General features: G+C 37.7%; 2 protein-coding genes across 2 annotated transcripts; one reads left to right on the top strand and one right to left on the bottom strand.

Moving 5' to 3' along the window:
• The first annotated feature begins 501 nt into the window (after nucleotides 1-501).
• On the top strand, nucleotides 502-7515 carry rab23 (RAB23, member RAS oncogene family). Its single transcript, XM_037783270.1, has 7 exons — nucleotides 502-914; nucleotides 3996-4229; nucleotides 4320-4405; nucleotides 5586-5742; nucleotides 5843-5925; nucleotides 6006-6098; nucleotides 6177-7515. Exons 2-7 carry the CDS (start codon nucleotides 4075-4077, stop codon nucleotides 6308-6310), a joined length of 708 nt encoding a protein of 235 aa, XP_037639198.1. The 5' UTR covers nucleotides 502-914; nucleotides 3996-4074; the 3' UTR covers nucleotides 6311-7515.
• Nucleotides 7516-10381: 2866 nt separating this feature from the next.
• Nucleotides 10382-14112, bottom strand: bag2 (BCL2 associated athanogene 2). The gene is made up of 3 exons (XM_037781932.1): nucleotides 13847-14112; nucleotides 13004-13113; nucleotides 10382-11345 (listed from the first exon to the last, which is right to left on the bottom strand). The coding sequence occupies exons 1-3, from the start codon at nucleotides 13966-13968 to the stop codon at nucleotides 10951-10953; spliced, it is 627 nt and encodes a 208-aa protein (XP_037637860.1). The 5' UTR covers nucleotides 13969-14112; the 3' UTR covers nucleotides 10382-10950.
• Between the last annotated feature and the right edge of the window lie 147 nt (nucleotides 14113-14259).

Raw genomic sequence — 14259 nt, 5'->3', positions numbered from 1 at the left:
TAAAAATATTGTCATTTAGAGCATTTATTTGCAGAAAATGACAACTGGTCAAAATAACAAAAAAGATGCAGTGTTTTCAGATCTGGAATCATGCAAAGAAAACAAGTTCATATTATTTTTTAAACAACACAATACTAATGTTTTAACTTAATCAATTCCACCAAATCATACAAAGTGCCTTGAGATTTTTTGTTATTTTGACCAGTTGTCATTTTCTGCAAATAAATGCTCTAAATGACAATATTTTTATTTGAAATTTGGGAGAAATGTTGTCAGTAGTTTATAGAATAAAACACAAATTTTAATTTTACTCAAACACATACCAATAAATAGTAAAACCAGAGAAACTGATCATTTTGAAGTGGTCTCTTTTTTCCAGAGCTGCATATACTGTATATGTGTATCATTAGTGTTAGCGGTTTTAAAGTGATAGTCCCGGTCCACACCACGTGGTGGCGGTAATGCAATATGTCGTTGTTTGCCAACTGCCAGAAGAAGAAGACTCTCTGCTGCTTAGCAACAACATTAGCGAGCTGCAGCTAGCAGCCAGTTGCTGCTTAGTGACTCTGATGCGTAGCTGCGGATAGATAGCCATACATCTTCACCCCGTCTATGTCACCGATTTTTACTCCGTTATCGACGTTAATTAAACTTTACCTATCGGGTAACATCCGCTGTGTGTAGTCATTAGCTAAGATCTCATCATTATCGGGTGGAGCAGAAGGTTTCTTTAGTGGCTAACCTCAGCTAGGTAACCTTAGCACCCGGAGGAGTCACCAGCGTCTCCTAGTTGTGCCACGGAGAGAGAAGAGAGAGAGCAGAGGGAGGCTGGGGATAATAATGTGATAGTTAGTTAGCTGCTTAGCTCATCTAATGTTGGCGGACACTGGATGAGTTGAAACGTGATTTTGCAGGTAAGACATTGTCTATGGTGTTGCTATCTTTACATCCTTCATCAGCCCTTCAGTAACTATAGCATCAGCTGCTTGCTACCTGAACACCCCTCCTGTCAGCTCATTCAACAGGTCACATCTTGACCACGATTTTAAGGAACAAAGCAGAATTAAAAGTCCATTAAATACTTATTCTCCTCTCAGACTTTTGGAAACAACACCTACAGTAAACCTCAACAGAAAGGACTACTTACACATGATGGCTTTATGGAGTTACCCTGCACTGTACTCATTTTTAACAGTCTCTTCTGCACTATATTCACTTTTTTTAATAGTCCTGTATCACAGATGTTACCCTGCACTATATTCAGTTTTGACAGTTTTCTTCATCTTCTTGTATTTTTATATCTGGTATATTTTTTTTAGTATTTTTTACTTTGCACTACTAACTTTTTTACTGCCTTTTTACTAACATGTTTTACACTATGGAACTGTGATGCTGGAAACTTGAATTTCCCTCAGGATCAATAAAGTTACTATCTATCTATTCTCTCTGTGCCCCTAAAGTATTGGCTTTAATGTGCCCCACCTTGAGGCCTGGGTTAAGTAATGGTGAAGATGACTCACTGTCCAGGATATGAGGTCTATTATCTTCCACATACTTATTATAAGAGTTCATTTATATGTGCACTGTAATGCAAATGATACCCAGCTACCATGCTATGTAAAATACACATTTCAGATTCTATGTCATGCCTTTTTAAATATAGTATGAATGGGGGTAATGGTGTCATTGTAGGTAGAAAAATCTGATAACCAGAAGACCCACAATGTAGATAGGATACAGCTATCTGTGCCGGTGTTGCACCGAAATCTGTGACCGCAGAGATGAGATTAGATTAGATTAGATTTCCTTTATTGTCATTGTACAGGTACAATGAAATTGAGTTTGCAACTCCCCATCACATACACGATGCATTAAAAGACAGTCTATAACTACAGGATACTGTATAAAGACAGCTATGAGGTTAGTGACCAGTGTCGTATGTGCAAACTGTCATAAAGGGCAGTAAAAGTAAGTAGTCAAGGATAGCTATCTGTGCTGGTGTTGCACCGAAATCTGTGACCTCAGAGGTCACCAATTCTGACAGCTGCTGTCAAAAAATGTGACCCCACTGTACCAGCACTGTAAAAAAAGATAAATGTATTTTCATATTTTTACTTTAAAGATATATTCACAAAACTTTATAAAAGAAAAGTAAAAGATGGATACAGTGGGGTCACATTTTCTGACCACAGCCATCAGAAATGGTGACCTCATGTGTTGCTGGCTCTCTGCGGTCACAGATTTCGATGTAACACCGGTATGGAAAATCATTTGTTTAAATGCCTGACTGGTGTTTATCATACTGGAGTTGATGGTAAAGGGGAGTCAAACTGGAACTCTCATTTTCAGCTGGCACTCCCAGGTATTGAGATTATTGTGGCAGTAGTCTCATTTTTTACCTCGTATTTTCAGAATTGAACCCCACTTTTGTGTAGATTATCAAGATATAAACAGTGATAGACAATACATGATCATTTACTACTTAATTGTCATTCATTGTGTGTTAGTAGACTTTCTATGACTATTGACTACTCTAGTTTCTGTGACCCTAAAACAAATCTGAACAACACATCTAAAAATACTTGGCTTGTGAATCAAACTTGAAAGAAAAAAGGGTCTTTTGAAAGTCTAACATGAGTTAGATCAATTTAAGTGATTGCTGAGGTGACGTCTAATCACAAGTATACATTTTGCTGTAAACTGGTTTAAAAATTCCCATCAAAACACTGTACAAAAAAAAGAGCGGGCTGTTTATTTTAAGCTGTGTTTTGCCTGCATGTTATATCAACTGCTGCGTCACACAGCTCAATTATAGTTGATGAATAATATCGTTGACTGCGATACATATTGTGAGTCAAATCCAGACATGCTGTTGGACGCCACAGTCACACAGTAGGTTGTCAGTATCCACTGGGAACAGCTTTCCCACAATATTGTTTAGCATTGCACTCAGCAGCTCCACGCACAGAGCTGAGGAAGAGCCAGTTGCTATGTGGAGGAGTCTGCTGCTCTCGGTGCTAATGGAAGAATAAACACATCGCACAGTCGCTGCAAACACATTCCTTGTAAAAATTTACAACAGTTGGTTCAATGCAAGCACACATATTAGTTTAAAGGACAATTCCAGTCATTGTGTATATAATGCCCTTCCAGAGTGTACTCCCTCCCCCAATTAAATCAAATTTGACAAGCTATAAAAACAATTTTATTGGATACTTTTGGCGTGTTGACTGTTGGAAAAACATAAAAAGCAATTGCTAAGCCCTGGTTATTTGAGATTTTGTCCGATTTTTGACTAGAGGTAGGCCGAGTAATCGGTTCGGCCGATAGGACGTTTTTACAAACTATCATTATTGAGGGTACTGGGCTCCGATAGTGGCCGATTGCTGCGCAGTTTCCACCAGTCAAGCTGGGACGTACAGCATCATTTTGCATGGAGGCTCCATACACAAAGTCAAGGTAAAGGGGGGGAAAAAAGTTACCTCTCAAATATGTTACGCAACACTACCAGCTCTTTGTTCACGATACAAGACAGGCAGACAGGGAGGAAAATAAATCATTCACTGTTACTTTAAGTTGCTTTATGTACCAATTTGGCGTTCTCTCTTCAGTTCCAAATAATCCAGCAACGAAACCATCCGTTCACGAAATCAAATCGCACACTTTAGGATCCTCCTTACCCCGGGAATATTCACCAACATTAAGTGGTCTGCCATTTAACAACACAACGGGACGCACAACAGAAGTAATCCTGGCAAGTCATACGCCACAGAACAGCGCATCGAACATTGTAAAAAAAAGAAAAATAGAACATATTTCAACGATGTAATCCACCAAATCACTCTTCACTGACACGAGAGCTTCAAATGTAAACCAGATGTGTTAAATGTCAAGAGAATATTTGAGTTACACTCGGGTTGCTGTTTATGCTGGATGTGTTTTACTTATCTAAACATGTGTCATACGTTAATGTTTTGTTTATTTTACACTTTCAGGTGGTATATGTGTTTGTGACACATCCCTGAAGCTTCCCAGGCAGAGTGGAACTGAGCAAACCAGCCAGACGTCGCCACCATGTTGGAGGAGGACATGGAAGTGGCCATCAAGGTGGTTGTGGTCGGCAACGGGGCTGTCGGTAAGTCCAGTATGATCCAACGGTACTGCAAGGGAGTCTTCACTAAGGACTACAAAAAGACCATCGGCGTGGACTTCCTGGAAAGGCAGATACTGTGAGCAACTTGTTTCATAGAAGTTTACATTCTCCTATCAATTATTGCCTTTATTTTATTATCCTCATTATTACCTGCTCATTGTTTCAGTGTAAATGACGAAGAGGTCCGACTAATGCTGTGGGACACCGCCGGGCAGGAGGAGTTCGATGCTATCACTAAGGCCTACTACCGTGGTAAGACCCCACTACCGGGACAGACATAACACTGCTGCTTTGGGTCACTGACCTCCCTGACTGCTGAGGTTGAAGGTGCTATAGATAACATTTATAACATTCAGCCACTAGATGCCGCATTCTCCCTACCCCATTCCATTGCATTCACTTCACAACAAGTGGTTGCCAGGCACTTACCGTCAAACTCAACCAGCTTTTTTCCGGCAACTTGCAACTTGATCGCTGACGACACAAAGATACCACGTGTTAAGAAATTTATGATATGTGGATGTTGGATGAATTTACCTATATTGTTGTGACACGTTATTTATTATTCTTATTAAAAAAAATCACAAATATCTATTTATATATTTACTTCTCTCTTTTTATTATTATATTAAATATTATTGTTTAGCCTTCCTACATGCAGCTTATTGTTCCATCCCCATTTTTCCAGCCTGTGCTGAATCAATTCTCGACTAGGGGAGGTTCTTTTAGAGAATATGAGTCTCAGATCTATTTGACTCTGATGAAGAGACACGTGGCATCTAAAAACGTTAGTCTTTAATAAAGTTGATTGCCTTAAATCTGTGTGCTCCAGTGTGTTTTGGACCTGGTCGCTGAAGTCTCGCCTGTTACAAGATTGCCCTATTCTGTGAGCACCGGACTGACATACTATTCCTTGTGAAAGGGTTGAAGCGCGTGAATCCCACTTGATGCCATCGTCATTATACTATTGGCTCACAAGCCTTTTTAAAAGTCAGATATCTTCCACAGAGATAAACAAAACATTCATTTTGTACCCATCAAAATCTTTATAATGATTAATGCACAATCATAATATTTTTTATTAGGAAAAGCCATACTTTTATTTGGCACCTTTCTAAAAGCTCTGTGGATATATATATATATATTTTTTAATATTCGTCTACATAAAAATGTTATCAATAAGACCTTTAAGTTTAGATTTCTCAGATTTGATGGTGTACTGGCAACACGGCATTCAACCAAAGCACATGAACTGGCACACACAGCACTGCAAACACGTCTTTGACTTAAAAGTGAATCTCCAGTGGGACTGTTCTGAAGTCAATGTTTTTATATTCTCAAGGAGGAGGGATTATGAATCACGTTTAAGTCATTTTTAAAAGAATGAACAGCTTTAAATCATGAACTGTTGGTGTATTGTCTTGCGTTCCAGGTGCCCAAGCATGTGTACTAGTCTTCTCTACCACAGACAGGGAGTCGTTTCAGTGCATTGACAGCTGGAGGGAGAAGGTGGAGGCCGAGGTCGGAGATATTCCCACAGTTCTAGTGCAGAACAAAATCGACCTCTTGGAAGAGACCGTTATAAAAAAGTAAGTAGTAGTTTTCTTTTATTAAAAAAATGACACTAGAACAGTAAAGGGTTTGAATGTTAACGGTAATGACTGTGAATTGTTTTTACTTGCATTGCAGCGAGGAGGCAGAAGCTTTGGCTAAAAGGCTCAAGCTGAGATTTTATCGAGCTTCAGTAAAAGAGGACCTCAATGTCAACGAGGGTGGGTTACTGAGAATTTGGTCTAATGCAAGTGATACAGTCTCATTCTGGATCGTAACATTTCTGCTTTTCTTTTTCTAGTTTTTAAGTACTTAGCCGAGAAGTATCTTCAGCGACTCAAACAGCAAACGGCAGAGGAGACGGAGGTGCTCCATACAACAAGCAATAAAATAGGTGAGGAGTCTTTCTCTACATCATATGGTTTATATTGCATTTTTTAAGTTTACTCATACATTGTGTTTTATTCCAAAGGTGTTTTTAATACCACCAGTAGTAATGTCAGCAACCAGAGCTCCAGCAACGGCAGAGAAATCATCACTTTGCGACCCAACAAACAAAGGACCAAGAAGAGTAAAAATCCTTTCGGAAGCTGCAGCCTACTCTAGATAAAAAATCATTTAGATTTAGTGACTGACTATTGTTTCTAAGACTAAATTGGTCACTGTTGTATTTTGTGGATGTAGCCACATTTAGAGACCAAAGCCCAAACAGACTGGGGAAATACTACTCTATATACTACTTTAATAATGTTTAATCTGTAAGTTGATTCCCCACATTGATGGTTGAATTCCCTTTGATTCAATCTTGGATCTCCATCAGTGATCTGCGCACAAATCTGTCCTTGCAGTTGCCTTAAGTAACAGCAACAGCTGCAGTACATGTATGTTGTTTAGATATGACTCGACTTACAATCCTCTCATCAGAATATGTAACAGCAAAAGGTTGCACTCTCGCTCTCGGAAAACTCCTCTATGATTTTTACAGTCACCCATTCCTGTGTTTAAACAGCGCAACATGTTTGCGTGTATTGTCGAAGATAACACAGATCATTTTGCACCATATTTTTCCGTCAGCATCAATATGGTTCAAACTATACTGTTCATTGTGGACGAAACACTAATCGAATCCAGAGTGAATTCTCTGCGCAGAAGTATTTTTGTACGAATCACAACAGTGTTGAGTGATATTTTCATGTAAGTGTTGACTGACATAGTGCCAAATTTTCCTCTTTCTGAGCTGTAGTTAAATATTAACACTGCAGTGATATGGATGTAACATGAAATTAATAGAATGTGCTTTTATGTATAACCAAATATCAATAACTATCGACACAAAGTAGTCCTCTGTACGTCTGCTTACACTCCACTTATTTACGGATTTGTTAATTCTGAGACTTTTACAAAGTTTAGGACTTTGTGATGTAAAAACATAAGTCACAGTTATAGCATTATGTTTTTGATTGCAGTTGTTTACATTTTACACATTTCACTGTGCTTTTTCTTTAACTTTGGAACAGCTTTGAGTAAGTCATTGATAAGTTCCAGTACCCATGTATTCACATTTCACTATATTTCTAACATTTCAAACACTAAACATGGTACAAGATTTCATTTTTTATCTCTTGGTTTGGCTCATAGATTGTATATAAAGACGGACGAGGCCTCTCCACTTCCTCCCACTGCACAGAAGTGAAGCCAAAATATCCCAAATATTGGAGTTGCCATCTTGAGATTTTGATGTCATTTGCAACCAATCATGACTCACCCCTTTTTTTTATAGCATCGAATAACTAATTAAAACCAAACTTATCCGAAAAACACTTGAACATACTTCAGCATGATGAGAACTACCTAAAATGACAGAAACCATCTGTTGGAAAAATGTATTTGACGTGTACTTTAATATCCATGGAGGAGGCGGGATTTATGACGTATACTGCAACCAGCCAGCAGGGGGCGATCGAGATGTTTTGGCTTCACTTTTGGGGCGCCGTCATGTCGTCTATCTTTATATACAGTCTAAGTTTTGGCTTCTGTTTTATCTAATCAATTTCTATTTTGTAAATATCATTCATATCATATGAGTAGTGTCTGTCCCTGTGGTTTGGAGCCTTGAGCAGAACGTAAAGCCTGGCTCTCTAAAGGCACAATTGCTGACCATCAGGATGGGATATTTTGCTAGTGTGTGCCTGAATATGCAAGAAAAAAATTCTTCTCACTACCTGAGGGTACTCTAAAAAGATCTCCCAAAACTAATGCTCAGTCCTCAACACAGCTAGCTGTAAACTGTATGTTACTGCCTTGTCTGCATCAAGCCTTTTGTGACATTTGTTTTTCTAAAAACTCATTATTTGAGAGACGCCGGTTTACTAAGCACAAAGAAAGATGTGGTCATGTGGGTAAGTTTCCTTATTAATAGTTACAATTCTAAGTATTTTACATGCAATTATAAAACATACGACATCTTAGAATACATGTGCATGCACGTTTTTGTCTTTTTAAAAAAGTTTTCCCAGATTCAAATGAACTTTATTCTCAAGATGTTCAGATGGGACTGTTGTGAAAATCCCAACAGGTGCTTCAAATATGTTCCACTTACTACCATTGGTACTAAGATTGTGTCACATTTCAAGCTTTCTCATTTGGTTGTCTGTAAACATTGCTGTTTTGGAAAAAAAAGAAAGAAAAAAAAAAGATATGTGGCATAACCGTAATGCATGCAAGCCTTTTTTTCCACATCGGTGAATGTTCAACCATGGTTGCACTGCCACAATGCCTTGTCCTTGTCCTTGTTTACATTCTCCCACACTGACCGTTGATCCCCAGTAAGCATCTTAATCCCTCCTCTTGCTGTTTGTTTCAAATTGCCTGCACAGCAAATCTGTAAATAGTTATTTTCTGAGCTTTCTCTCATTTGTAACATTGTGTTTACTTCGCCTTTTTTGCTTTCTGACTGAATGGATTTAGCGCACTTTATCATGAAGATGGCATATAATCTTAAAGAACCATGAGTTAAAAACTAACCATACTTATGTGCTGTCACTCAGGTGTTGTAATAATCTTTGTGTCTTTGATGTTACTCTGCTTTTTCACACACACATGCCTTCATAAATCAATTTCCCACATTTAGATAGATATACCAACGTATACAGTATGTGCTTTCAGACTGACAACAACACTCATTGTTGGATTTTGGTTTTTAAAAGTAAAACATGTATCACAACTTTAAGTGTGCCACACAACTGTGCACCTGATGTTATGTTTGGGGGGGGGGGGAAAGTTGATGGTAATCTGACATAAATAAAACTTTACTTTTTTCTTGAGCATCCAGTGTGTCATTTTCTTCTGCCAATACAATCTTTTAAGGGACCATTTACTCCAATAAAACAAGCATATTTTGTCCATTAGTCCCATCCATGTTAGCCTTGGGCCAATAGAAACTGATGATTGTGACACACAGCAGTACATTTTTTTATTTTAAGTATAAGTTTTATAATATTTTTAAGATGAAGCACTTACAGAAAGTCAGCTTTATACTGGTAAATTAAATTTTTAGGGTTTATTAGGACTTTTTCTTGCTACTATTCATTTTCTGAAGGCTTTTAAGATCAGTCACTTGAAATGTAAGACAATAAATGCCGTCAAGTTGAGATCAAATGCAATTTGAATAAAATCCCGCTCTGTTTAAAGGTATACACATTGTATTAACATTCATTAACATTGCAAATTTCCCCACTGTGGGACTATTAAAGGATTTTCTCTTCTTATCTTAACATGATTGAAATTGAAATGTGTTTCTGTTTATCACTATGAAGCATGTCTGAAGAAAAACTTTAGAATACAAATTGTTCCCATGGCATCTAAGAGTACAAATAAGCACATGCTTAATCGGAGTTACGACTAAAAGGGGGACCTTGGGAATTTTTCTCCCCTGTAAGGGGTCCATGGCCCCAAAAACGTTGAAAACCCCCGGTTTAGGTGTATTTGGTTAGGGTTAACAAGGCCGAAAGCCAATAGATGTTGTTGAAAGCTCCTGAAAAGCTAGAAAGGAGACCTTGAGTTAGGAGTTAAGACTTTATTGTCAAACTTATCAAGATGTTTATAGCTGACTAGCATGTGGCTACAGCTCTATGTTACTATTGCCTTGTTGAGATCGTCTTTTTGTCTATAATTTCATACAGTAAATGAGATCTCAATTTAAAAATATATGTGTTGTCAACAGGATTCAGTCTATAGATTAACCTGAATAAATAAAGGTACCTGCATCATCAACTGTGTTTATGTCTTACAGCAATAGGCCACCCTCGACAGAAGACTTCTATACTTAACACTTATTAGACAAAGTGTATTTTTATGCCTCTGCGCCAGCAACAGCTGTAGCCGGAGGCATTATGTTTTTGGGTTGTCCGTCCATCCGGTCCATTCTCGTGAACACCTGGAGGGAATTTCCTCAAATTTGGCACAAACGTCCCCTCGGACTCAAGGATAAACAGATTAGATTTTGGTGGTCAAAGGTCACTGTGACCTCACAATCCATGTTTTTGGCCATAACTCAAGAATTCTTATGTTAATTATGACAACTTCACACAACAACAGGATAAAATGATGTAGTGATGGCATTTTGGACAGACATGGATGTAAACTGCAACTTGAATGGTTGGCGGAGGCATACAATCGCAAGGTGGTTAATTCAAGTTTATTTATATTTCTGACACATAATCTGACATCATAACTGCTTTGTGCAAATGTGAACTAAAATCCACAGCTTAATGTGATTGGTGTTGCCTTCACACACACAGAGGTAGTGTACGCACATCCAAAATCGTTACCAAGTGCCTGATTTAAAAGGTGAGACAATGAAACAGAAAAAAAGATACTTCAACGTTAGATACATTTTTTTGTGATGCACTGGGTTTTACAATAAACTATGACCAAACCTCCAATGGAGCACCACGCCATTGCATCTTTACTTACTTCAGTGCCCAGTGAACACACATTGTGTAGGTCAGTGTAACTTACAATAAATTGATGGTAAAACTTGATACTGCCCAGAAATCACTGTAATATTCTTTCAGGGAGAATTACGGTGTCTGTTGTGCTTTACTGTATTTTTGTCCCTAAGGTTCAGATAGGGACTAGTCTTGCTGCTACATGTAGCGTCCCTCTAAAAGTTAGTACAGGATTATGACAGTTCTTGGTGAGGTTAGTGGTATTAAAGACATATTTGATGTTTTTGTTTTGAAGCCTTATTGGCAGCCATTGGCTTTTGGGTCCTCCAGTTTTTGGTGATCCATAATCTTGATGTTCTTTTCAGCATTTTCAACGTTCCTCATCAAAGTCTCCAGCCTCCGCTTGATCTTCTTCTGGTCCTCCAGAGCGCAGCTGATCACTATGGCCTGGAACTTCTGGTCGATGGGGACGGGCGGGGCCTCGGTCACGCAGGCCGCGTGCAGGGCCAGCAGCTGCCGCCGCCCGCTGTCCATGTCGTCCAGTATCTTCTTCACTATTTCATCGATTACAGATGTGGCCTGGCGCAGCGCCTCCTCCTGCTGGGAGTTTCGCATTGTGCCAACAGAGATCTCCACAGACAGCGTCCGGCCCATTATACGGTTTGCAGTTAGATTTAACTCTTCTCTCTCCCCTAGAAAATACAAAACAAGACATATAAATCAATGCTGGACATTTAAAGAGCAAAATACACCACAGGCTATACAGAGTAATAAGAGACACCTATTCTGGTTTCAAATATCGTTGCCCCATGTCTCTACTGTGTAGAGTTCCCATTGTGCTCCAGCCTCCTCCCATCATCCAAACACAGGCATGCACCTCAGGAGAATGTGATTATACTAATGGATGGTGGATCTAAGCCAGATTTTATGAAATGTAATCCAACAGGGTGGGCCTGTTAAGAAGTTCTTTTTTTTTTTTTAAACTGTGTCACAAAGGTGTTAAAACACTGTTTGTGGTGTTTAGGAATTATATTAGATTATTTTATATTACCTTTTTCACATAGCTGACAAAACAAGACTTTAGTATTATATTGTATTATTTATTATTTAACTGAAGGATAAATTCTTAAGCAAAATAAGTTGCGTTTTTTTAACAGACATATTTATGATAAATACAAGTAATGGATAAAGCAATCTATTTTGCACCAGCTAGTATGCATTGCAACAACATTCATTCTGTATCCAAAACGAAGCACTATACGCACTGCTCTGATAGTACCGTTTGTAATTTCTTTATCTTATAGACCATGCTGCTGGGCAATAGTCAAGATTGGACAATATCAAAGCCTGAATCATCTTGGATCTTTTAATAACAAAAATACCATTTTCCATCTTAGCAACTATCTTATTCATGTGTTTTGTCCATGATAATTTACTATCCAAGATAAGAATTAAAGGTCCCATATCATGTTCATTTTCAGTTTCATAGTGTATTTTGTGTTTCTACTAGAACATGTTTACATGCATGTAATGTTCAAAAAACACATTATTTTCCTCATACTGTCCGTCTGAATATACCTGTATTGACCCTCTGTCTGAAACGCTTCGTTTTAGTGCATTTCAACGGAACTGCAATAGAATTGCGTTGCCTGACAACAGCTTGGGTCCATGTTTACTTCCTGTCAGCTGATGTCATTTACATCCACTGCACCAGGAAATAAACTGGGACACATTAGAATGTTTACATTTAAAACCGTGTAATGGTCTGAATATTGTATATTTGTGACATCACAAATGGACAGAAACGGCTTGTTTCAAACGCACAATTTCTGAATACGGGCTGTGTGTGTTTCTCCGTGTATTGAGCACTTCGATACTTTCACAGTATTTATAAAGCACTTAAACCTACTTTATAATATAAAAGACATGCACATCTCACTTTTTACAATATGGGACCTTTAACTTTGGATTTCTACTATGACTGTATTGAAGTAAGGTGGATATACTTAATATGGGAAATTAAGAAATACTGTATGATAATTTGAATGTAATTACCCTTTTGTGTATATCCTATAATATATTAAGTATGGGAGGTGAACTTGGGTTCTCTCTTCTCTTGGGTGGGGTACAAAAACTATCCTGTTCCTCCTTAAACTCCCTGAGGTTTCTTGGAACAACAACACCACCACCCAACTACAATAGCATTCAAAGCATAACCTCATTGGATCACAATGTTACAGTGAAATCAGAGCAGCTGCAGAAATACATGTACACATTATTGAGTACTATACACAGTCAAACAAGGTGTATCAGACTCTGTAAAGTCAGTGTTAAAGTCAGTGTGTCTCACCAGCACAGATGTTTCTCAGTTCCTGGCTGTTCTGAATGGATTGGATCATTTCCAGGATGCACTCCCTCTCCTGCTCCATGGCAGAGGCTGTTTCGCGTAAAGACTCCACCCTGACAGAGAGACAGAGAGACAACAATACATTACCAGTGCAATCCATTTAATAAAACCCACATCCTTTCTCTGGAAAGGGAGCATCTGAGTATCATGATCATATCGATCCACATGTTAGAGAATTAGGTTAAGATACTATTGTACTTTCACAAACCATTTGTAATTCAGCTGCATCCTGCTTTCTCTCTCTCTTCTAGTAAGGTTTACATTTCTAAAAAAATATCTATAAATATAAATCTATAAAATAAATAAATATAAATAATAAAATAAAATAAATAAAAATAAATAATAAAATAAATATAAATAAGTATAAATAATGAAAAAAACTAATAAAAAATAACAAAATATAAATAATAATAAAATAAATATAAATAATAAAATAAAAAGAATAATACAAATAAAAAAGAATAATAAAATAAATAAATATAAATAAAAAAATAAAAATAAATAATAAAATAAATATAAATCTATAAAATAAATAAGTATAAATAATGAAAAAACTAATAAAAAATAACAAAATATAAATAATAATAAAATAAATATAAATAATAAAATAAAAAGAATAATACAAATAAAAAAGAATAATAAAATAAATAAATATGAATAAAAAAATAAATAAAATAAATCTATAAAATATGCAAGCAGTAATACAACCTACTAACTACTATAATGCCTAAAGCAGCCCCTCACATGCCCTGTATTTTACGCACATGGCCTGTTACTTAACTGTACCTCATTTCCAGGTCATCCAAACTTTCCAGGAGTTGTCCTGATCGGTCTGCCATGGACAGAGTCCTGCTGAACTTGCTGCACGGAGCCTCGTTCATTTTCGCCTGTATTTTAGCTTGAGCCATGCTGGTGAATGATTATTATATAGTATTATTATTATAATGATCCGTCCTGGAGAGAGAGATCCTGTCAGTGTGATCTGTCCGGCTGACTGCAGCAGAGCTCCAGGGAGAACATTTCCTAACATGGGCTGCTGACTTCCTTCCCTCTCGGTCCTCCTCACAGAAGCTTCCCGAGGAACAGGGATTCCCAAGGTGAGGTCCGAGGACCCCCTACAGGTCGCATGAGAAGCTCCAGCAGGTCCCCAGAAGATTCAAAAGTTGTATTTGCCATTTGCACCTTTAAGTACATTGGAA

Source organism: Sebastes umbrosus, chromosome 10 (assembly GCF_015220745.1).
Source record: "Sebastes umbrosus isolate fSebUmb1 chromosome 10, fSebUmb1.pri, whole genome shotgun sequence".
Lineage (NCBI taxonomy): Eukaryota > Metazoa > Chordata > Actinopteri > Perciformes > Sebastidae > Sebastes > Sebastes umbrosus.
Note: the sequence above shows the minus strand (reverse complement) of the source record. Positions and strands in the feature narration are given on the sequence as shown.